Source organism: Schistocerca serialis, chromosome 11 (assembly GCF_023864345.2).
Source record: "Schistocerca serialis cubense isolate TAMUIC-IGC-003099 chromosome 11, iqSchSeri2.2, whole genome shotgun sequence".
Lineage (NCBI taxonomy): Eukaryota > Metazoa > Arthropoda > Insecta > Orthoptera > Acrididae > Schistocerca > Schistocerca serialis.
In genome coordinates, this window is record NC_064648.1 from 39102387 (window position 1) to 39129163 (window position 26777).

The window sequence follows — 26777 nt, forward strand, 5'->3', positions numbered from 1 at the left end:
GTTATTAGTTCAAACTGGCACTGTAGTTTCTGCACAGATGTTGCATATATGTGAGGCATCGAGTCATTCTTGGAACTTTTGCATGGACGGTGTACAAGTAACGGTCAACAAGCTGCATCCAGTTACCTTTTTTTTTTATTTTTTATTGTTTTAATCCACACTTGTACCTTTATTTTTAAAGTAATGTATAATCTTCCTTTTCTAAACTTCCAGCTAACGCTTTGTGCTGTTGACACTGTCTCTTGCTATATACATAAGTCATAACTTCCAACACTTATTATTATTATTGTTATTGTTATTGTTATTATTATTAATAATATTTATTTTTGTTACAGGTACATATGTTCCAAAATTGTAGTGAGGGTTGAGAACATTGTAGTTTTTGAAATAAACTTTTTTTTTTTTAAATGCTTGAGTACATATTACACTAATGTTTTATAATATGAAGGGTACTAAGCATGATTAGAATGAGGAGATCGTAGGAAGGGCCGGCTGATGTGGCCATGCAGCTCTAGGCGCTTCAGTCTGGAACCACGTGACCGCTACAGTCGCAGGTTCGAATCCTGCCTCGGGCATGGATGTGTGTGATGTCCTTAGATTAGTTAGGTTTAAGTAGTTCTAAGTTCTAGGGGACTGATGACCTCAGATGTTAAGTCCCATAGTGCTCAGAGCCATTTGAACCATTTTTTGATTGTAGGAAGCATCTAATTACATTGTTTAACTGTGGTGAATATAGTACCATACATCAGAATATGGAAGAGCATTGTTATTCACAAATAAGTAACAGATCCTTTGCCTTGTGACACTTCCACCTCAGTGGAAAGCAATATACTGTGGCTCTTTTTTGGCTTGATACAGTAAAAACATCACAGTTGTAATACTGTCATTGTAGGTTGAGGCACAGCTCAAATCTGCAGATTAATCAGATACTACAAATGCTTAACCTAGCACAGAACAGTTTTATCATTTTTAGAATGTTCAAAAAGGAAGGCAGGCTCATTTGATTCAATGCATGCTTCAGTCTAGCATGAACTATTTTATGGTTTTTTAAGTATGTTGTACATGCAAAATTGTAAGATAATCTGGAGATGCTCCACGAAGGCAGAACTTGTTAATGAAATAATAAACTGTTACCAAGACTTTTTTTAATTCAGATGGTGAGAACTGTTTCAGAATATGACAAAATCTTTGATGTCATAAATTCTGATTGGTTAAGCAGAAGAAAGTGCATAAAATTATGAAATCGATGGACTAAATAAACCATGGCCAATGAAAAGTAAGGAAATGGCTAATTTTATCACTTGACCCCATGCCAATTCTGAATGCAAGACTGCCAAAGAGATTTGGGGTAAGCTATATAAGATTTATGATGTTCACTCAGCTAAAAGCACCTACATGCATAGACAAAGATTTGATAACATTCTGTGAGAAGTATCGGGTTCTATATACAAGACCATCAAGCCACATTTGGTAAAGTGCAAACTCAACTTTCTGTGTTAGAAAAGCTGATCAGTGATGGTGACCTTTGTGCACAATTTTGTAAACACTGCCCAAAGACTGTGATTACATTTATATTGTGGTGTGTGATTTATGTGCTGAGGGGAAAATGTGGAATGAGTTACGAAAACAGTGTTTCAATTATGAACTGAGAAAGACAATCACTATGATAAAAGTGTCAATACAGAAATAATGTCAAAAATGGTTAACAAACAGCAACAAAAACACAATTGAACTTCATCTGAATGAATGTAAACAGAAAATGCCTGTTATCAAAGAAAGTAGGTTACTTATCAAAACATTGTCAAATGAGCTTGGTTTGTTTTAAGTATAAGAAGGGTCATTGATCAAATGAGTGTTCTAGTAGAGCTGAATGAAAAAACTTTGCTATGTTATCAACTACTGCAAAGTTCAAGAAGTTGTAGCCACACAGATACTCCAGAAATTGAGAAAAAGTTTTAATCGTGAGATCCAATAATTTTCCTGTGGATGTAAATAAACTGGTTTGTGATGAGTGGTTCATTGACAGTGGTGTGTCACATCACAAAACAAATCATTAAGATTGCTACACTACATATCAACCATTTGGAATGTCAAGAGAATGGATGGTGCCAAAAAGTGGTGTACAAATTGAAGCATTTGGTATGGGTTGAATTGACACAGAAGTATTCAGTGGTCAGAAATATAAAGTGTGATATTTTGAAGATGTTTGTTTTGCCCAAATGAATCCTGAAACTTATTTTCTGTTAAGAATGCTGAACAAAAAGGAATAAGTTAAATAATTGAAAATGATGGTAAGTCATGGGTATTTTTCAAAAACAATATTGCAATTGCTATTGCTGCATCCAGTGGCAATCATCAAGGGAAGTCTTGTGTTGTTGCTGAAACTGCAAATACCTAACAGGAAGGACATGACAAAATGGGTCATCAAAATAAATGGTATATGGATCAGTTTCTGAAGGATCATGGTATGAAGGTGATGGTTGATAGCAACTTTTGTGAGGGGTACCTCTGTGGTAAACATCATTGGCTGGCATTAGGTATAAGAGTGCAGAAACCTAGTAAAGCTAGAGAATTAGTTTATGCAGCTGTTTCCAGACCAATGGTACTTTGGGTTTTTTATCAATGATTTTCCCTGTTTCCGGGAAAGTACCATTTGCAACATAACAATGGAATTAATGAAAAGTAATCACTGTTTATTAAAATGATAAAGACTCAAGTTGAAATTATTGTGAAATAATTGTGTATAGACTGGAAAATCATTAATTTCTCATGTGTTTGAATTAATTGAATTTAGATTTTTTGGTGCTAATCAGAAGAAAATACGTCACTGTACATTGGGAGAAAATAACTGCCCAAATAGGCCTAACAGTGGTGCATAACTCAGTTACAGTGCATACCTATCTGTTAAAACTGTGTCTTCAATGTCTATCCACACATACCTGACCTCTTAAAATTATCTGCCCTTCTAATGCACCACAACACTGGGAGAGGTTGGTACACTGGTAAATGAAGAGCAAATGAATCTGGTAAAATCTTAATGCACTGCTGAGTCCCTGTGCCCTTCAAGTTAGTAGATGTATATTTATTACATCAGTTGTGCAAAATTACAGGTATGTTCATCAGAACTCATGGAGATCACATGACCACACCGTCTTCAATCAACAGTGCACTGCTGCTCTGAGTGAAACAGTTATGCATGTATGAATTTACAATCATACCCTGCCACAACCCTGCTGTACTGTGTGGCATATGATTTACGCTCTCTGCCTCATGGGACTCGAGACAATAATTTAGGATCTGCTGGCAATAACTAACACACAATCATCCAAGACACACAAAAATAATCTGAACCCGCTATTGGGACCAAGAATAATCAGCTACAGAATAGTCACCACACTGATGCAGTAAGCAACTAGAGGGGCCACATCTTCCCACATATCAACATGAGATGTAGTTACGGCATATTGCACAGCCTAACCTTTCTCCATTAACTACTATTGTCTGAGTCTCTGTAGATTGTCACAAATCAAAATATACTTAAACAACACCAATGAAATTCTTTGCCTTTGATTAAATGTTGTTAACACAACCAGAAACAAAGCTTATTCTGTCATAGAGATCGCGGTGCCATTTGTCACACATCTCACATCCAGCATGTTCTCTCAAGCAATGGCAGGCCACCCCCACTGTGCTAACATTTTCATTCTGCAATCCACTTTAAGTCAATAATGTTTCTCATAACATAGTGGACTAACCCAATGACTTCAGTGGGGACACACTCAGAATAATACATGATAAAGTTTCTCCTACCTCCAAACTATGACAATGTGTAATTTTATGATGGACTATTTTTCCTTTCCCATTTGCACTGCCTTGGACAATTCTGGCAGATCATAGCTAAGGGGATGTCCATGCCTGCAAACTAAAGGGTATCGTTTTATTTTTTGCCTTGCTTATTTTTTTATGCCAAACTTCCACACCTTCTGACATCACACTCCAAACACCCACCATGCCGAATTGCATTTTTTGTGCATGCCTATGATCTCCTGCATGACAGTGGCTTCTTGTGACTGCTACCACTTACCAAGAATTTGGATTATAAAGCTTGATCAAAAGTCAAGTATCTTGTGAATCCAAACTTGAATCATATGATTTTCACCAGGTTTACTTTAATAAAAATTGACATCCATATACATAGCTTTCCACCTGCTTCCTTCTTGTAGTCATTGTTTTAATCCACCACCTTATGAGCTTTGAGAGGAGTGTGTGCAGTGAGATGACATGTCTCAAGTTGCTGGCAATGAGTTCCATAATGAAAATGTATGTTAGTTTGCTGACTCAGTTGGACTGAAACACCCAGTTACTGCACCAATACTTCTCAGCAGACTGGAGCTACTGAGCAGGAATCTTACATGAGATAGCACATTATCAACTCTGCTCTGCTGAATACCTACCAAAAGCACTGTGGGGTGAGCTATTTTAATTAAAGTATACACTCTGAATCACACTGGTCCCATGAAACTTAAATGTAAAACTTCAATTGAAATATTTTTCAAGGAAGGAGGTCATTTTATAATTCTGTGATATTTAAAATGGAATGCTATGCTTGGATTCCTACATGAGAATGGAAGAAGTCGACTGAACATGAAAATGTTGATTTTGGAGAGGATAGTCAGTGGAACTGTATGAACTAAAATGTAACCATGAGTGACAAAAGGGTTAGCAACCATTGGTATGAAACTGAGAGAAAGGTTGGGAGACCTTACAGTAAGAAATGAGGACAAAGAAAGCTGAAATTTACATGAACAGTGAAATTTGAAGAAACCATCACATTACTGTGAAGCCTGGTGAGCAAGAATGATGCTTATTTATGAAACATTAAAGAATTGTAAAGGATCAGTGCAGACAGAAAATTCTGAATAATGATAGAAAGCAATGGAGAAATGCTCTGAAGAAAAAGAAAACATGGAAACTAAGTTACAAAACTAAAACAAAAAAGGTGATTAAAGATTGATGGGCTTTTGCCACAAAATTAAATGGTTCTGTATAAGGCTTGGTTGGTAGCAAAAGGATATACCCATCATTTTCGAATATATCATGTTCACACATTTAGGTCTGCAGCAAGCTCGAGGTGATGAGGGCCATGTTGAATGTTGCTATTCAACATGACGGATGTATATGGAAAATTGATGTAAGGTCAGCCTTTGTTAGTGGTATTTTTAAGGATGTAATCTGCATGTATCAGAAGATTTTAATGTTAATACAAGATGTGTATGTAAATTACTCCAGAATCTGTATGGTTTAAAGCAAGCGTCAAAATACTGGGTGAATGGCTTGTTTAGTTTCTTACTGAATGGAATTTATGGAATACCTGTTCAGACCCAGTGACATTCTAGTCAAGCATCGTGGAGATCCAGTTATGTGGACAAGCCAATTAAATGTCTTTCTTTAATGGAGGCATAGTATATGGCTTCAAATGTAGCTTTCAAATCTTTTGTGTAGATGCAAAGATACGGATGACAAAGGAACTTGGTACTTTGTCGATTTCATTCTATATATAATACATTATGGGAGAGTGTGAAAGTACAGTATTTTTAATGGTGTTTTATATTTATAGGTGTATTAATTAGCTTTGAAGGGTGTAATTTGTCTTTTAGAAGCTTCTTTGGTTGAGTTCAGTAGTGGTATTTGTTGTATTTTGATGGTTTTGACATATTCTTCCACTATTATCACACTTTTTTCATGTTTCAAATAAATGTTTTGCTGTAAAATAGAATTTGTTGTTTTATCAACAAATTTTAATATGAATGTGCTGCTTTAAATGTGAATAAATGGTAATATTTTATGCTTTATATTTTCATGAATGTGTATTTTAAAAATTTCAGGGAGTTGGTACAATGCAAAAGTTTTAGCAGTAAATGCCTCTCTTGCTCAAATGTCTTTCCCACCTAGTGGGAAACATGTAGAATGGATCTACAGGGGATCTGCCCGCTTTTATCCACTTTTTGAGGCACATAATAGGACTTCTAAAGAGCAGTTTGCACGCTCAAAATTGTTTACAAGAAAGGTAATAAGTGTATTCTTCTTACTTCTGTTTATCTTTCAGATCCTAAATATTGTAAATATGCTAAATTTGAGGTGTTACAGTCATGGTAGTAATACAGAAGCTGATTAATTGTATGTTGCCATATGTAGCAATTAATTATTCTCAAGCTTAAACTTATAAGGTGTTTGTAAGAGAAAGAAGCTATGTATTATTAATCATCCTTTGATCATTTTCTGTAATATTTTTTTGTTTAGCGAGGTGATCCATATATTCAGTACACCCTGGAAGAGGAAGAACAATTGCAGAGAGAGATAAAAGGTATATCTAACCTTTTTCATACACCCGAAAGTAAGAAAATGTTAGTATACTACTCACTTCATTAAGTTTACTCCATTATATTTATGTTATTTGGTGGCATATTCCTTTCTACAGTTGTCACATTATTATCAACTTTAGCATAACAGTGTCTGATGGAAACAAAACACTAATGTGTGTGCAGTTCTGGACAAATTCCTGAGATTGTTGCTATATCACGGGTGAATGCAGCCTTGGCTACGTATGGGAAGGAAAGATGAGCATACTTAAGTTAAATGTGGGGTTATAAAATGCTCTTAAAATGGTACAATTTGCAAAGCTAAGTGACCATACGTACTTTTTCATGAAGTTATACAATGAGCACTATGGGAATATTATTTACCATCTGTTGTGCAAACCAGTATGTGAAGTGAATGGCTGTAGTAATTTCATGGTCATGACCATTAACAACTAGCAAAATATTGTCCCATATTGTCAACAAGCAGATCACGGTTACTGCTTCTGTTATGCTCTCACTTTCACTGTGCAGCAGCAGATAATTTGGCCGAGATACAAAATACAGCTTGCTTTTGCATATTTATGTTGATATAAAATACAGTAACAGAGTGGTTATTCTTTGAATATCTTTTGAAAGTAGCCTACATCGTCTGGTATACAAATTTGAAAAATTCACACTACTAGCATTTTAAGCTCTTTGTCTACATATCTAAGATAGGTGTTAAAGTAAACCTGAGCCAGCCATCTTCATTCATCTACCTGCAAGATGTTTCTTTGTTTTTGAGGAGTGTTCATCAGCACCCCTGTATTAATTGGTAACATTACTTAGAGAATTTTTCACCCAACACTCATAAACTTGCAACATAGCCAAGCCCTTTGGGATATCTAATAGCTCATAAACTTGCAACATAGCCAAGCCCTTTGGGATATCTAATAGCTTGCTCTCCCTCCCATTCGCATTTACCTGATTTTTAAAATGTATGGAGGTAATCATCCTGGTTTTCATGCTTATGTGGACTTTAGGTTTCTGTGTAATACGGGTGTACACTTGCAATCTTCTGCATACGCCCAGGATCACAACCAAGTCCATGGCCTGCTGCAGTCTGTCTCACACTCTTCTGATCGCTGTTGACATTCATTTGAATCAGTCTGCCACTTGCTGAACCTTTCCTTTATCAATACATACTGAACAGAAAAATCCAAGGAAGCTTTCCAGCTTATAATGTTCCATTCTTATGACAAATTTAAGTTGTGACTATCACCTATAAACAAGGACTGAATCATAACTTTCACTGAAACTGAAACTGAGCCAGTGGGACTCTGTTTCACCTTGTAGGAAAGCTGTTGTGTCCTCTGTAAAGAGGGGGCAAGTACAAAAGGGCAAGGGTCAATTGACTGTCAACAGTTAAAATTTACTCTGAGCAATGGTACCACTTCGGGAAACGGCGGCAAGTGCTCTCAGTGTGTATGCCTGGAGGCCTCTTTCAGCTTGTTGAAGAGGCTATTCTGGCAGCCATTGAGGGAACAGGGTGCAAAAAATTGCAGTGTGTGGTGCGTGCAGGAACAAACAATGTCTGTCAACTGGGCTCCAAGATCACATTTGGATCATTCCAGTGACTGGCAGAGAAGGTTGTGAGTTTCAAAGAGACTCACAATTTCCAGCATTGTCCCCAGAATCAGTTGTGGCCCCCAGGTTCTGAGTCAAGTGGAAGGACTGGACCAGAGACTTTGTGTTCTGTGACAAGCTAGGCTGAGATTTCGTGGGCTTGCACCATAGAGTTGAGAACTGTATGAGGACTGTAGGGCCTCTCTAAATGAGTCAGGTATGCACTACAATTCAGAGGCTGTTACTCAATAGCTGACTGTGTGTGGGCTGCACACAAGGATTTTTTAGGTTAGGCAGCTGTCCATCCAGTCCAGGTAACAAAGCCATAGGAGACCTAGTGGCATTACTGCAAGATCCATACAAATACCCCCACCCTCACTTAGACAACAGTATTAAAATCCTAATAGTTAACTGCTGATGCATTTGCAGCAAAGTACCAGAGTTGAAAGCAGCATACAAGATAAGACATTACAAGATTGTAAGAGATTTCCAGGGGCAGATGTGGACTCTGACCACAATCTATTGTTTATGAACTGTAGATTAAAACTGAAGAAACTGCAAAAAGGAGGGGATCTAAGAAGACAGGACCAGGATAAACTGAAAGAACCAGAGGTATAGAGGGTTTCAGAAAGAGCATTAGGGAACAATTGACAAGAATAAGTAAAGAAATACAGTAGAAGAAGAATGTGTAGCTTTGAGAGATGAAATCATGAAGGCAGCAGAGGATCAAGTAGGTAAAAAGATGAGGGCTAGTAGAAATCCTTGGGTAACAGAAGAGATATTGAATTTAACTGATGAAAGGAGAAAATATAAAAATGCAGTAAATGAAGCTGGTGAGAGGGAATGCAAATGTCTCAAAAATGAGATCAACAGGAAGTGCAAAATGACCAAGCAGGGATGGAAAGTGTCTTGAAAGGAGGATATAAGATGAACATCAACAAAAGCAAAACGAGGATAATGAAATGAAGTCAAATTAAATCAGGTGATGCTGAAGGAATTAATTAGGAAATGAGACACTTAAAGTAGCAAATGAGTTTTGCTATTTGGGAAGCAAAACAACTGAAGATGGTCAAAGTAGAGAGGATATAAAATGTAGACTGGCAATGGTAAGGAAAGCGTTTCTGAAGAAGAGACGTTTGTTAACATCAAGTATAGATTTAAGTGTCAGGAAATCTTTTCTGAAAGTATTTGTATGGAGTGTAGCCATGTATGCAAGTGAAACATGGATGTTAAATAGTTTAGACAAGAAGAGAATAGAAGCTTTCGATATGTGGTGTTACAGAAGAATGCTGAAGATTAGATGAGTAGATCGTGTAACTAATGAGGAAGTACTAAACAGAATTGGGGAGAAGAGAAATTTGTGGCACAACTTGACTAGGAGAAGGGATCAGTTGGTAGGACATGTTCTGAGGCATCAAGGGATCACTGATTCAGTATTGGAGAGCAGTGTGGGGGGTAAAAATTGTAGAAGAAGACCAAGAGATAAATACGCTAAGAAAATTCAGAAGGATGTAGTTTGCAGTAGGTACTGGGAGGTGAAGAAGCTTGCATAGAATAGAGTAGCAGGGAGGGCTGCATCAACCCAGTCTGTGGACTGAAGACCACAACAACAAAAAGGTTGTTGGAGGCAATACTAGGTTGGTCATGAGACTCACCTCCTGATGTAACCAAAAACTTTAGGGAAAACCTGAGTTCACTAATGTGTAAGTTCCCCCTCATACTGTAATTGCCTTCTCTGTAAACTATTTAGAACAGATTCAGAACTCTGCTCATGAGGGGAAATATATTACATCTAATGGCAACATATTTACCTGATTTCTTTGAGGAGTCCACATCAAAACTGGGACAGTGACCACAAGGCAGTTGTGGCAACACTGTTTATCAAAGTACCAGAACAACTAAAACAAGTAGGAAGATTTGTTTGTTTACTAAACTAGATAAAAGAACAGCAGTGTCGTATCTCAGTGAGGGAATAGAAACTTTTACCACAGGACAGAATCATGTGCAGGAACTATGGCTCAAGTTGACCCTGCTTTGGATAGGTATGTACCCAGTAGAACAGTTCATGATGGGAGGGACTATAGGGTACAGCCACTATGAAGAAACTTGTAAAAAAAATAAAAAACAGAGACTACTGCATTATAAGTGTAAAACAAAGCATAGGACTACGGATAGAGGCCTGTTGAATGAAACGTGTTTGGCTGACAAGAGAACAATGTGTGAATCCTTCAATAACTACCATAGCAGAATATACTGTCAGATAATCTTTCACAAAACTACAAAAAAATCTGGTCATATGTGAAGGCTATTAGTGGCACTAAAGTTAGCATCCAGCCACTTGTGGATGAGATGGGAACTGAAATTGAGGGTAGCAAAACAAAAACAGAAATATTAAACTATGTTGTCAAATATTCCTCTCATGGCATTGAGAAACAGCTGAAATCATTAAAACTGAACAAAGCTCCAGGGCCCAATGGACTCCCTGTCAGATTATACACTGAATTAGTGACTGAGTTATCCCCTCTTTTAACTGCAATCTGTTGTGGATCCATCGAACAAAAACCCGTGCCTAGCACTTGAAAGAGATTCATATCTGTCCACAAGAAGTGTAGTAGAAATGATCCACAAAATTGCTACCCAATATCCTTGACATAAATTTGTTCTAGAATCTTAACATATTCTGAGTTCAAATATAATCAAGTGACCAGATCTCCTCCATGCCAAACAACATAGATTCTGGAAACACTGATCATGTACTTTTCTCACATGACATACTGAAAACTGTGGATCAAGACAGTCTTGAAATCCAAAAAGTATCCAACTCATTACCATATTTACATCTAGTATCAGAAATATAATCGTATGATTTATAAGTAAAATTTTTGTTTGGAGTGAGGTTTTTCTGAGAGGACAGATGCAGCAACTCATCTCGAATGGAGAGTCATCTACAGATGTAGAAGTAACACTGGATGTTGGGATCCTAGCTGTTTATGTTGTGTATTAATGAACTTCCAGACAATATTAATAGTAACCTCATATTTTTTTGCAGATGGTGCAGTTATCTGCGATGAAATACTGTCTGAAAGAAGCTGCGTAAATGTTCCATCAGATCTTGATAAGATTTGAAAGTGGTGCAAAGATAAATACCCTAAAAATTCTGGTCTTACGTAAAAGCTGTTAGTGCTTTAAATGTACACAAATGTGATATTGTGTTCTTCACTAAAAGGAAAAAATGTAGTATCCTATGGCTGTCATATCAATGAGTCATAGTTGGAATTAGCCAGCTCATGCAACTGCCTGTAACGCTCAGGACGGATATGAAATGAAATGGTCGCATAGGGTCAGTCCTGGGTAAAGCAAGTGACTGAATTCAGTTTAATGGTTGAATACTGGGGAAATGGAGTCAGCCTACAGAGGAGATTGTTTACATATCACTCGTGTGACCTGTCCTAGAATATTTATCAAGTGTGTGGTACCTGTACCAGATAGGACTAACTGGGATATTGAACTGTACAGAGAAGGCCAGCATGAATGATCATAGGTTCATTTGATCCATGGGAGAAAGTAACAGGAATGCTGAAGAAATTGAACTGACAGATTCTTGAAGACAGACATAAACTGTCCTAAAGAAAACCCACTTACAGAGTTTCAAGAACTGGCTTGAAATTATTACTCTAGGAATATGCTGCAATCCCACATGTATTACTCCCACAGGGATTATGAGAACAAGATTAGATTAATTACAGCATGCATCGAGGGATTTAAACAACTGCTCTCCCTGTGCTCCATATGTGGATGGAACAGGAAAAAACCATAATAACTAGTAGAACGTGATGTACTCTCTGCCATGTACTTCATGGTAGTTTGTGCAGTGTAGATATAGATGTAGATAGAAGAACGTTTACACATTTTCAAACTTCTTCTTCCCATTGAAAATCTTATTCAGGAATTTTGCAACTATTGATGCAAATGTAATTTTTATTAATTGTTTATATCTCCACTATTTGCATTTGTAATGAACCAAGCAACACACTTTCAGGCATCTTAACTTATTCAGCATTTCAAACTTAAATGATATCTCCAAATTTTTTATGCTACTTTACTTCATGCTTGTGTCCATTTCTTTGAGGTTATTCGTGCATGTGTTATCTGTTAACTGGAGTTTTTGGAGCTAAAATCATTTTTGTGTGTGTGTACCATCTTAATGATTGCCTTTCCGATGCCAAATTCATTTCATACATGTGTAGATAATTACTGAGGATTTTAGTTTCGTACATATCAATGCTTTGATTATCCTAAATTGTCACCTTAAATGGTACACTATGATTCCTGTAACACTTGGAATAGCTTTCTACCATACATCCTGACTTGAAAGTCCTTCCACTACTCAATGACTAGTTTGTTCATAACACTTCTAAAAATATTGTATATGTACTCACCAATCACCAAATCACCGAGACTCCTGTAAGAATTGTGAGATTCTCTTAAGTGTGGATAATATCTGTCAGCTCAACTTTGAACTCTGTCAAGTGTTTTCTATGAAGAAGCCTCTGGAACCAGTGTGCCTGTTTCTTGAATTATTGCATGTGAAAACCATCCTCCTAAGCACTGGTGCTTTGGAATGACACGCACCAGGACTGGTTACAACACAATCTTTGCATACTTGCCTTGCCTCTGTGCTGCCATAGCTGTATTCAGCAAAACCAGAGGAAAGCGTATGTAATACTTTTAGCTGATTTTCTACCAGCCTGTAAACAAAAGCAAATTCCCAGAAATGCTGTTGGACACAGACTTTCCATGTCACTATAAAAGCAGTACAAGCAAGCAAAAAAACTTGGGTGTTATTTTTCTTGCTTGAAAGTGTAGTTCTGCCAGCAGCTTGTGCAGCAGTGTAGACAGGTAGGCAGATGACAGATAAAGAGACAGATAACTCACAGAATACTCTGTTGAGAGGAGAGGCTCTTCTCTGCTCGTTAGTAGTGTAATGCTAACACTGTGACAAGAAATAATATAAGCATTAATGAAAATGAAATTTGAACATTTAGTAACTTCCTTCCATCTGAATATGATCTGTTTCTTAAAATTATTTACAGAACACGTACCAGCCATAGAGAAATTTGAGCCAGTGCATCATTCCTCAGCTCGAATGAGCACATCATCTCAGCTAAAAGCCTGGTATCCACATTTACCATCTGCAGTAAAAGCTCCTAAAAGGGTGAGTATGGTATCTCTTTGCACACTAGTGTAATGAATGATACTCTAGTTGTTACACTGTAATTAAATTATAGTGCTTTAAAATTTACTTTACTGTCACAGTAGTGTGAATTACAAATGTGCAGTATATTATTAAGAACCCTATAAAAATTGCAAAGTTTTGGATGACTTTGCTTCTTAATCTCTCAATACTGATTTTATTAAACCCTTTCCACTCTCATTGGATGAAACTGAAAGTTATCTTTTTGTAATTTCTTGTGCATATGCTTGATACTATCTGAGATGTAGCTTTTCATGTCTTTCTTAATTTTTAGTGTATGATAAGTAATATAAGGCAGACCTAAAATCTGATATTGTTAGTGTGATTCTACATTTGAAAATAATAATTTAGTTAAGTTAGGGTCAAATGAAAATTATTGTATTTAGTAATAACAGGAATAAACTTTGAGATTATTCAACAGTTAATCATAACTGTTGATACTGTTTGTTTGTTTTTTCATGTGTGTGTATATATATATATATATATATATATATATATATATATATATATATATATATATATATATATATATATAATAAAAAGGCAGAGGGTATAATATAATATAATATAATTATATAATGAATGTGTGTGTGTGTGTGTGTGTGTGTGTGTGTGTGTGTGTGTGTGTGTGTGTGTGTGTGTGTGTGTGTGAGTGTGTGTGTGTGGGCGCGCGCGCACATACATGCACTTTCTGGGCCAGTTTTATTCTTACATGTAACATGAAGATTAAACAGTAATCAAGCAGTGATTGAGCAGCACTGCCGCGTGTTGGTACTAGTCAGCATGAGCCAGAGCAATGCTGTCACTCCTGGAGTGCTTGTTACTCTTTGTGTTTTACTGTCCCTGTTAATGTATACCAGTAAAATAATATCACATTAGACTTCCAGCCATGGACAGTGTTTCAGAAATATGATGCACTGCCACACTTTGGTTTATTTGTTTGCCAGTTGTCAGGTGAAACTTTCCCACACAGATTGATCAATAGAGGCAGTCCAACATTTTGGACAACACATTCACCTGTATGCAGAGTTATATTAAGGATAAATTGTTCAGTTCACCAGTTTCTAGTGAGCCAGCTCTTGCAGCTTGAATAGGAGAGGCTGTGGAGGCAGTGACAGAGGAGAGACTGGCAAAGACATTGAGAGAAATTGAGTATTGCTTGGACATTCGATGGACATCAAATTGATCTCATGTGGAAGTGCATCCATAAAAACTTTATGGGTTAAGATACCATTTGCAACAAACCATGCAGCTGAAATTGGCATAGATCCTTAAAAATAAATTTTTGTAATAAAGGAAAGTGTCGGTAATTAGACCAAGAAATCTTGTTACATCCCATGGGTGAATGTCTGTTGATTTTGGTGAAACTATATTTCCAATTATTTTTCTTTGACCATAGCAGACTGAACATCCTGTTGAATGACTTACTGAGATTTACTTCTTGTGTGTTACAAACAGACATGTGTCTCAACCGATGCTTAAAAGAGGCTTATGGAATAAATACCAAGGGAATGTGAAATGTGTGATGTTTCCTCTTCATATATGTTAATAAAGTAATTTATTAACTTACAAACCCAAGACATCAATATCACTGAACCCTTTTGGAAATGTAAAAATACATCGCAAAATTTCCTACTGTCTTATTGCCTGTATGGGATCTATTGTGGCATTAAAATCACACATTATTACAACATTATCTTTTTCTTTAGTCAGTTTTGATGGTTCTTTAGTATACATAGCCTCAATTTCATCCAAGCTTTGAGACAATGTTGGGAAGTATGTCTGAATTATTACCAAGTCCACAGATGTACTATTTTTTCTACCATAATTAATTGTTTGCTGACATAGTAAGTTCTGCAATTTTCTTCTTACTGCAACTGCCACTGCATGCTTTCCTCTCTCCTCACCACCACTACAATTACTCTAAACTCAGTGCTCTAGAAATCCCCATTTCCTTCCCATCATTTCTCAAGTAGACCTTATATATCTATCTCATTCTTTCTCATCTGGTCTTTTCTTCATGCAGTTTGGTCACTTTCAATAGCATTCATACATTCCACATTCTAAATCTACATCCACATCCACATCCACATCCACATAGATACTCCGCAAGTCACTGTGGCAGAGGGTACCCTGCACCACTACTAGTCATTTGGTTTCATGTTCCACTTGTAAATAGAGAAAGGGAAAAATGACTGTCTTATGCCTCCACATAAGCTCTAATTTCTCGTACAGTATTTTATCTCCATGGTACTTACATGAAATGTACATTGGCAGCTGTGGAATTGTTCAAGAGGCAGTTTCAAATGCTGGTTCTCTAAATGTTCTGAATATTTTTTCTCAAAAATAACATTGCTTTCCCCTCCAGGGACTCCCACTTGAGTTCCCAAAGCATTTCTGTAACAGTTAACATGTTGTTCAAACCTGCTGGTAGCAAATCTAGCAGGCCACGCCTGAATTGCTTTGATGTCTTCCATCAACCGAACTAGTACAGATCCCAAACACTTGAGCAGTACTCAACAATATGCCACAGCAGCATCCTGTGTGTGGTCTTCTTTACAAGTCAACCTCTCTTTCCTAATGTTCTCCCAATAAACTGAAGTTGACCATTCACCTTCCCTACCATGGTTCTCACATGCTTGCTCCATTTCATATTGCTTTGCAACATTATACCCAGATATTTAAATGACTTGACTGTGTCAAGCAGGACACTAGTAATAGTCTACCACAACATTACAGGTTTGTTTGTCCTACTCATCAGCATTAAACTACATTTTTCCACATTTGGAGCTAGCTGCCATGTTCCCATCTTCATCATGGTTTGAGGCAGATTTCCCTTGATAATTACCTGATAGGCTCCTCCTACCTCTCCTGCCAGATCTTGGCTCGCAAAATCAATGATCAGTAGTTAATTTCTCATTAACATCAACTTTCATTTGTAAAGTAGCCTGTTTATATGCTAGGTATCTTATTGCCATTAAAATATTATTCCACTGCCTGTCATTCACAGCGCACTCCCCAAAACTTTGAACAATCAAGCACAAACTTAAATTTCAGCTCAAATGATTTGTTGTTCACCTTGTGTTAACACAAAATTATGCACCACAAATAGCAGCAACAACACAGACTTCGTAAAAGCATTAATTTTCGAGTGTATGTGCCATGTTCGCATCACAACACTTTCCACACTCTGTGAGACCATGAATGACTACTCACAACAGTGCATTTGCACTGATGGCATGCAGAGTTAAATACACTCAAAAACTTATTGATCACAAAGATATTATAAACCCACACAAAAAACATGAGATATTAACATTACATATAAAAATTCGTATTGGGAGCAGTCACTTGCAATGTTCCCACTTACTATTACTTAGGACTATTACAAATAGGAGACTGTAGAAGAAAACTATCACATATCAATGAAATGAGAAAACTTAAGAATCCACATAGTACATGTCTTACATGTCTGGGCCTGAAATGAGATATGTGCGTGAGCCAAGTCGACAAAAGATCTCACCTTACGCCCACCATCTGCTGCCGCTAAAAACCCTGAAAAACACAATATTGTGGCACGAAGTGATACTCCAGTACCGGATGCTGAGGAGGGTGGAGCAGTGTCTGATGGTGGCGGCCATGAAGCAGTTCTGCTGACGATGGTCCATCTGATGGATGCAAGTGACAGGAGGTGAGAAACAGTTCAATGCTGGATCCTTGGTGTGTGCTGTGCAAAGTTTGGCCATCTACTGCTGGAAGGTTTTGACAAAACATCTGCTTTGCCATTGGATCTTAGATGTAACGGTGCACTACTTGGATGCTGTAAGCCATTGCATTCAAGAATGTTTCAAATTCATTTGACATGAACTGAGTGCTGTTGTCCAACACTGCGACTTCAGGCAAACCTTCAAGGCCAAAAATAGAGGACAACACCTGAACCGTGCTACGTGGTGTAGAGTTCATTGGCACAGCAAAAGGAAACTTGCTATAAGAGTCTTACCACAATCAACCAATGAGTGTTCCAAAAATGTCCCACAGAGTCTATGTGAACACGTTACCATGGTGATTGTGACTTAAGCCAAGCAGAGAATTTTTGTGGCAGAGCGGACTGATTTTCTGCACATGCATGACACTGTGACATCATCTGTTCTACTTGGGTGTCCATACTGTACCAAGTACAGTGTCGATGCACTAGCTGTTTCATACAAACAATCCCGCTGTGTCATTGGTGAAGTAACTGCAACACTTATTTTTGCAAAGCTTTGGGGATCAACACATATGACTGTCCAGTGTCATATTGAACAAAAATCACACTTGCAGGCCAAGATGTATGAATGTATTTTAGCAAAATGTTCAAATCTAAATCAGCTTCTGTGGCCTCTGCACTTTTCCTATAGTTCAGAGGAAAGGATTGAAGCAATTCAGAATCCAGGGCATCAATGTGACAACAAGATGTAGCACAAGTATCAAAGACTATATCAGGGCCAATCCGAAGACATGAAAGTACATCTCCATTACGATGTTGAGCTGTCGGACAATACTCAAATCTCATACTGGTATTGAGACAACAACAAAGCCCATCTTTGCAATTTTTGGACTGTTCAAACAGGGACCGGCTTCAATGGGTGAAAAAAGGACTGCAATGATCTGTTAGTAAGTAGAATTTTCTGCTGTACAAATAGTGGTGGAATTTGATGACACCATACACAATAGCCAATGCTGCCTTCTGTGTTTGTGAATAGTTACTCTGAGCTTCGGACAAGACATTTGATGCAAAAGCAATAAGGCTGTCTTTATCACCAGATCTGTGCAAAAGCATTGCACTGATTCCATAAGAGGAAGTCTCAGCTTGCAACACTATGGTTTTGTCAGGATCAAAATGAACCAAACATAGAGCAATGAGCAATGCATCTTTAAGTTTTTGGAAAGCTACTTGGCACTCATCTGTCCAAACAAAGGGGATATTCTTGTGACACAAGCCGCCCAATGGAGCTGCAATTTGTGCAGCATTCGGTGTGAACCGGATATAATAGTTCATTTTTCCTAAGACTGACTGCAATTCTGTAACATTGCTAGAAACTGGCAGGGCATGTATGGTTGACAAATTTGACTGAAGAGGATGTACATCTTGTCTGGTTCTGACATGACCAAGATACTGCAACTCAGGTTTAGAAAAATCACATATGTGTTACAATCCAGCATTGTAACAGGGGCACCGGTGTCCAACTGAAATTTCATACATTTTCCAGTAATATTCATCTGAACAAAATGTTTGTTGGACTGGCGTAGCACTGAAGAAACTGTTTGCTTGCTAGTTTTGCTAATGTCTGCAGCAGGCTTTGAACACTCTGCATTGATTGCATGGGCCTTGTGACTAGATTTTTGTGCGTGGGCAGAATTCTTATGTTTGTTGTGTTGGAAACATACGGATTGGATGTGATCTTTCTTGTCACAAGCGTAACACTGTGCTCTTCTGGACAGGCAGTCTTCACATTTGTGCCATGAATAGCACCAGGGGGATGACTTAATTGTATTCACTGATGTAGCCACCTGTTCAGAGAACTGTTTATGCAGCTGCCTACTGAGCCGCTCATGAGCAAGGGACGACTCAACGTGAGAAATTGGTGGCAGCTCAAATTTATTGGCTGCTATGGCACTGAATCATACTGATCTAGAATTTTCACTATGTGCTGAAATGATGGACCTGACAGTTTCAAAATCTATTCTCCAAGTGTGATATCAATTACATTGTACATGGTCACATCTCTCAACATAACATCTGAATATAAAGCACCACAAGCACATTTGAATTTGCATTTGCGCATCATACCCTACAAATCTGTTACCCACTCACGATAAGTTTGTTCTGACCTTTTCTTGTAATGAAAGAAATGGTACCTAGCTGGTCATAATAGTTAGTTAGAGAACTAATAACTTGATCGTATGAAAGTTCACTCAGAGTGGTGTTAGGGAACAACTTCAGAATGAGGTGAAAAACTGCACTTTCTACCATTAACAAAAAGTAATGTTGTCTCACGGTACCTGATACTTGGTGAGCAATGATATGGGCTTTATACTGTTGCAACCACTCAAGCCATTCCTCTTCTTTTTCATTACACTAGCAAAAAGGTGATATGGCACTCGGAGCTACAGCTGTTGCATGTTGGGCTGCGTTAGTTGTTTGGTTCGCCAATAATTGCTGGACCGTATTTAGAAGAGTTCCAATCTGCTGCATCTGAAACTGAAGCATCTGTGTTAACTGTGTTGCATCTGTCACTTGCCACTCAGGTGCCTGAGCAAGGTTGGGAGAGGTGGAAGAGGCTAATGCAATAAACAGAAAATGCAAGCAATAAAAAGAAGCACACAAGCAAAGGAAATTTCTGCAATCCTCACCTAAAAACACTAAATAGAAAAAACACAATAAAATACTATTAAAACATTTAAACACACCCATGCAAAGAAACGACAAGGCAGAATTAATCCAAAAGCAAAAAAAAAAAAAAAAAAAAATCCGACGACGAAACAAAATCTGTGGCAGCTGGTTCTGGTAACAGGTTGTCACTATGGTATTTATTCACCTCATGATGTTATTTGTCCATCCTCGGCATCGATCTTTTGTGTCTACAAAGCCCGTGTACTCCGTTCACTACACAAAAAATCAAACAACTTGTATTAATGAGTTTTATTACAATTAATCAAAAACAATACTTAACTTTGGCGGCTACACAGATGTGCCACAAGCAGAGGTTGACATATGAAATAATCAGTCTTTGTAGTGACTCCTGATCACTAACTGAGAAAAGTCTGTTCATAATAGCCATTGAAGTGGCTAATCTAGAAACTGCTATCTAAGTGACTGTCGTCGATGGTGATATTGAAGTGGATAATATTGAAGCTGCTATCGAACTGGGCTGTCACCAGTTGGTTGCAGTGCTTATGTCCTCTTGAAATAGTGGCCATTGCTGTCACGTTGTCCTGGAAGAGAGGTCGGTCAGTGTGCGATTGGCTGACTTCTTCTCACAGCCCTCTCTGCTTTGTTGTTCATGACTGGCGTGCCAATGCTTGACTTTATGCCATAACATCCAGTTGTCTCCACAAATTGCAGGGAGATTCTCTTAGTGTTAACAGCGTGACTGGCTCACCCATGATTTTTGTAAGTGGTCGGCCACTCACATTTCCCTTTACTTTTCTTTTAGCTCTTCTGTGATTTTTCATCTGTTTTAATACCAGACATAGTACCTTTCACCCTTCTCCATTGTATTAAGAGGTGTGAAATATAGCGATTGTGTGTATCAAAGTGGATGGAGTGGGACTGAGTGCATGACTGTGCTTCTATAGGTTTCCTTCTTACTGTGTGACAAAAATTTTAGATGTTTTATCCACATTCATTTCTTTTAATATATGGAAGGGTGCTGATAACCTCAACATTGAGAGCCTGTAATTTACACACACACACACACACACACACACACACACACACACACACACACACACACACACACACACACACACACACACCTGATAAAACCTTATAGCCTAAACCTAAGTGCATTGAACTATGTCTACTGAAATCCGCACCCTCTCTCATGGGCAATAAAACATCATCACATGATGCCAATAAATGATGTCAAATTAAGTGTCTGAAATATTCTATGAAATCTCATTCTGCCTCAGCACGTGCTTCACCCAGTGTGTTCACATACACTCCAAGACAAAAAGAAATACCATGAAGGAATTATGTGAATGGGATGATAATCAGTAGACTCTGTTGATCCATTATGGACATGGGAGAGCAGCTGGTCAAATATATTAACAGTGAAATTCGCCAAAGAGCTGTGCCACCGAGATGTTATTTTATATTATTTTATTTTCACTACCAGTTTTGGCAGTTCATTATGCCATCTTCAGATCCTATATGCACCTTTCAAAAATAATCAATATTGACATATGTTTCTGGATGTCATGAATTCATAGATCAAGTGGTTCCTTCAAAGACTTTACTGCAACTGTCAAGCCTTTTAAGGAAGCACTTGAACTATGAATTCACGACATCCAGAAACACATGGCCCCAGTATGTCAATATCAATTATATTTGTGAGGTGCATATGGGGCCTGAAGATGCCATAATGAGTTACCAAAACTGGTAGTGAAAATAAAATAAAATAAAATCTCAACTGCACAGCTGTTTGGCGAATTTCATCATTAAATTAAAAAAGTAATCAGTAGGTGTGCATACATGTACAGGCAAACAAAGGATTACAATTTCAGAAAATTGGATTAATTATTTTATAGAAAGAGCTTCACAAACTGAGCAGTCAATAATGTTTTGGTCTACCTCTGGCCTTTGTGCATTTAGTCATCTGGCTTGGCATTGATTGATAGAGTTGTTACAAGTCCTCCTGAGGGATGTCGTTTCAAATTTTGTACAACTGGTGTGTTAGATCATCAGAATACCTAGCTGGTTGGAGGTCCCTGCCCATAATGTTCAAAATTTTCTCAATTGTTGAGAGATCTGATGATGGTGCTAGCCAATGTTAGGGTTTGGCAGGCATGAAGATAAGCAGTAGAAACCCTCACCGTGTATGAGTGGGCGTTATCTTACTGAAATGTAAGCCCAGGGTGGCTTGCCATGAAGGGTTTAGAATATTGTTGATGTACCACTATGCTGTAGGGGTACCACATACAACAACCAAAGAGGTCCTGCTATGAAAATAAACAGCCCCTCACATCATCACTCCTGGTTATTGGACCATATGGTGGCCAATAGTATGGTTGGTATCCCATTACCTTGGCAGCCAGAGACAGTGGTTGTGTGTGTGTGTGTGTGTGTGTGTGTGTGTGTGTGTGTGTGTGTGTGTGTCTAATTGGAAGAAGGCCGTTTTGGTTGAAAGCTTACTTGTTTGATAGTCTTTTTGTCGTGCCTGTCTGCAACTCAGTATCACCACTATATGGTGAGTAATAATATATCCTTTTCATAATATTGTCAAAACAAAATGTTATATGTTTTTAAATCATAAAAGAAATAAATTATTGACTTGAGAATGTAGAGTTGTAATAATGCCAACTTACTTACTATTGTAGTAACTTTTTTTATTCCTCTTTCAAGGAAATTTTTTTCTGAAGACTTGTTTTTGTAATAATAAAACTTAAGAATTAGTTATCAGAATATTATAAACATAAGTAAATTATGCCATTTAATGTTGGTTCTCAGTATATATTTTCAGACATAATTTTAATCATCATACCAGTCACCTCACCTTCTTGACTCTAAATGACATTTTAATACATAAATATAACACTTATCAATTCTATTTTTTACATTTACAGATATTTTACCCATGCTATTCTCAGGTTACCTATAAAATGCACAAGTGTCAGCCTACATGTCTGGCTGTAAGTACTGGAAAAGATTGTGCCAGATTTCGGAACCTCCTCAGTCATCTTTCAGAACCAATGTTACACGGCTGGACGAGGTCAGTAATAAGTGTTGTTTCTCCTCTTGTCCCTTGCCCCTTTTTCTTGTATAAAAGAGCAATAGCCTTTGGATCAAAGACAGGTTTACTGCCTTTTAATTGAGATAAATCATTTGCTCTGATTTACTGCTTAGGGAAGAGGAAAGTAAGAAGTGAGATAAAAATAATTTTATGACCTTAGAAGCCAGTAAGTGGAAAGAGCTGAAGAGGAGGTAGGGTTGCAGACAGGGGGTGGGGAGCAGATTTGCTGCATTTCACCTATTCCTTTGCTTGTGAGATATAGCATGTCTGAGACTGTGTCTTCCGAAGTAAGAGTGATTTCAGGTGTGCCGCAGGGGAGTGTCATAGGGTCATAGGACCGTTGCTATTCACAATATACATAAATAACTTTGTGGATGACATCAGAAGTACACTGAGGCTTTTTGCAGATGATGCTGTGGTGTATTGAGAGGTTGTAACAATGGAAAATTGTACTGAAATGCAGGTGGATCTACAGCGAATTGACGCATGGTGCAGGGAATGGCAGTTGAATCACAATGTAGACAAGTCTAATGTGCTGCGAATACATAGAAAGATAGTTCCCTTATCATTTAGCTACAATATAGCAGGTCAGCAACTGGAAGCAGTTACTTCCATAAATTATCTGGGAGTACGCATTAGGAGTGATTTAAAATGGAATGATCATACAAAGTTGATCGTCGCTAAAGCAGATGCCAGACTGAGATTCGTTGGAAGAATTCTAAGGAAATGCAATCTGAAAACAAAGAAAGTAGGTTACAGTATGCTTGTTCGCCGACTGCTTGAATACTGCTCAGAAGAGATAGAGAAGATCCAACGGAGAGCAGCGCGCTTCGTTACAGGATCATTTAGTAATTGTGAAAGCATTACGGAGATGATAGATAAACTCCAGTGGAAGACTCTGCAGGAGAGACGCTCAGTAGCTCGGTACGGGCTTTTGTTAAGGTTTTGAGAACATACCTTCACCGAAGAGTAAAGCAGTATATTGCTCCCTACTATGTATATCTCACGTAGAGACCGTCAGGATAAAATCAGAGAGATTAGAGCCCACACAGAAGCATACCAACAATCCTTTCCATGAACAATACGAGACTGGAATAGAAGGGAGAACCGATAGAGGTACTCAAGGTACCCTCTGCCACACACCATCAGGTGGCTTGCGAAGTATGGATGTAAATGTAGATGTAGATGTATTTATTACAGGTAGTTTGTCATGTTTTTGTGTGGCAAGCCCTTTTCTCTCAGCATCCTGATGAGGTGTTGTGAAGCACATATAAATACAACACATATTTTCACAAGTGTGGTCATAAAAGCACTTTACACTTCACCGAAACACATGGTAATTACAGGACAAGCTACCTGTAATAAATATTACACTAGTGGTCCTGAAAAACCATGCAATCCAAGTGAAAGATTAAATGAAACAGAAACCCACTGATGATGGCACAGAGGTGCTGAAACATGTTTGGGAATGTGGAAAAAACAGTGTTTTGCACAACTGACGGACCTTACCTCCAACAATTTTAACTGCAAACATGGTAAACACAAGGAGCTGCAAATCCAAATGATGAATTAGTTGATAGGATGAGCTAATAGGTTGCATCATTAATATTTTCCAGTAAGTCTGTCTTCGGCTAATATTGGAGTGAAAGACATTTCAAGAAGTTAGTCGTTCTTCGTTTGGTAAATGTTTGTGAACTGCTTTACTGAACCATACCACTGCAAGTTTCATAAAGTGGCAACTGAATGTTTTCTAAACTATTTGTTTATAATTGTAAGACTAGGTAGAAGTCTTTCTGCATATTATTTTTCACATCTCTCTCTCTCTCTCTCTCTCTCTCTCTCTCTCTCTCTCTCTCTCTCTCTCCTCTTTTGTATACTATTAAACCAACACTTGATTCTATGAGACATTTTAGTTCAGAACTTTCAAAATTGAGATTTACGTTCTCCTTGTAGTTTTTCCAGGGAAATTATCACTGTTGTTTCTTTCATATAGGGAGAAGGTGAAACATTCAGACTATGTCTCTGTGTACTACAGAGCTCCCTGCAAGCGCAGGTTACGTAATATTGAGGAGCTGCATAAATACCTGTTGAAAACTAAATCCAAAATGACTGTTGACCAGTTTGACTTCGATCATTGGGTGAGGTGCTTCACAGAAGGGACTAATGAGAAGTACTTCATAAAAATTGAGGTATGGTGCAGCTTGTTTCTAATTGGTGCTGCTAATTAAGTCAAAGATATGTATATGAAAGCTAGAGGTAAAAATAATAGTAGTAGTGGGAACTGCATGGAATTGCTTGCCTTGGTGGGAAACTGGTGACTAGATGTTTAGTCTCTTTCAATCCATAATCAGCAGCAACAGCATATCATGAAAATATTTTCTTTTTGCAGTCTGCAGGGAGAAGTAAATGGAAAATTATGTTCAAGGTTGAAATTTTATAATTGCATCCTGCCATGATATATTAAAACATACTTTTTGAGTTGTCGAGAGGAGTAACGATGGTCTGCAAGACACTGTTTACACTTGGGTGCCTAGCTGGGGTACAGCTGGACAGGGAGGGGTGGACAAAAGGCTGATGTGTGGGTGTCTCGCAGCCAGGCCACAGTTACCTGATTGTACTCAACTGCTTGAGTGTGTGCAGGTGGGGGTCGTCGAGCAGCTGTCACGTGCACAAATGTGTGCAATAGGGCCATTTGGTGGATAGCTTACACTACCTGCATGTGCCCACGAGTGCAATGATGGATGGGCGTGGATGCCCTTGCTGCATGGGGCATCACTGGAGTAGCTTGACTTATCATGATATTATAGTGACTAAGCGTAGTGGAGAAAACTGTAGAAGCATAATTCTGAAATGAGAGCATGGATATCTGAAGAATTTGAAAAGGCAGAGGAGCTAGAAAGTGCCTAACTTGAAACTACTCTAACTTTTGTAACAATGAAATATTATGAGAGGATAATGATCTACAGCGAGAAGCAACTGGAAAGATAGTGACATAGAAAAGTAGAAGCAAAGAAACATATTTAGCAATAAAAATTTCTGACAGAGAGGAGAAATAAAATACTTAAAAGTAGAAAAAAAAGAGATACTAGGATGATAAACCGTTGACAGTGTATTGTAGAACTTAGCCAGTTGTAAGGGGAAATCCATGCACATTCATTCTGGTACCTGACATGGCCAAAGGGTGAAATCTGGCAGATTCCAAAGGATTGGATCCAAATCTCCACTCTATCCTGGTTCTCACTGCCTTAAATATGTGAAGGTAAATGCTGTGCTGGTTACCTTTAAAAGGATATGGTCTGTTATCTTTTAATGACGTCAGCATTGATGGGCAACTATAATCATCTGCTGCATCACAAAAGGAGCCAGACTGCTTGCATTAAAGGAAATTTGTGGTGCTTTAGTAAATATTTATTATTTGCACATGAACTGTGCCTTGTATTATGAAAAGTTTTGCTGTTATTGATCAATAAGTGTCAGTAAATTTGCAGTTTACAGATCTTTTCTTTCTGCCTGATGGAAGGCGAAACAAGCGGCTCGTGCACGCCTTCATTGTAACAGCCCTGCAGAGGGAGCAATGGACTAAGCAGTTTTAGACATACCATAATGAATTTTTATTATGCAGTGGAGTGTGTACTGATTTGAAATACCCTGTCAACTAAATGTATGCAATGGAGCAGGAAAGGCAAAGATTCTGAGCTCAAGCCCCAACCTAGCACATTATTTCAATCTGCCAGGAAATGCAGACATGTATGGTGTCAAAGAAGCCCCTCAATGGAGCAGTCTCTACTAAGTTAACATACTTATTAAGTACATGATATTGCAGTTTTAGTCGGGTTTCTTTTGTATCAGATCTTGAAAACTGACATTTACTGGTGAACTACAGGAAAACACCTTTAGTAAACTGTTCAACCACTGTCAGTGAGTTTATCGGTTTTGTTCAAATCTGATATACCTTAAGCATACAGTTCCTGGTCAAAAAGGATTAGCTCACTAATTTGCCTCAACAAATAGTTTTTCTTGTCAAAGAGAAAAGTTTCCTGGTGAGTGGTAAAGTAGTGCATTATA

The 26777-nt window shown here is 37.9% G+C and overlaps 1 protein-coding gene across 2 annotated transcripts in view; it reads left to right on the plus strand.

The window, feature by feature from the left end:
• Window positions 1-26777, plus strand: part of LOC126427372 (histone-lysine N-methyltransferase eggless-like) — a 377652-nt gene that overhangs the window by 266081 nt on the left and 84794 nt on the right. For both annotated transcript variants that reach the window (XM_050089720.1, XM_050089721.1), the window contains exons 14-18: window positions 5886-6067; window positions 6301-6364; window positions 13058-13179; window positions 22546-22691; window positions 24706-24901. In XM_050089720.1, coding sequence (XP_049945677.1) covers window positions 5886-6067; window positions 6301-6364; window positions 13058-13179; window positions 22546-22691; window positions 24706-24901 — 710 coding nt within the window. The remainder of the gene's footprint in view (window positions 1-5885; window positions 6068-6300; window positions 6365-13057; window positions 13180-22545; window positions 22692-24705; window positions 24902-26777) is intronic.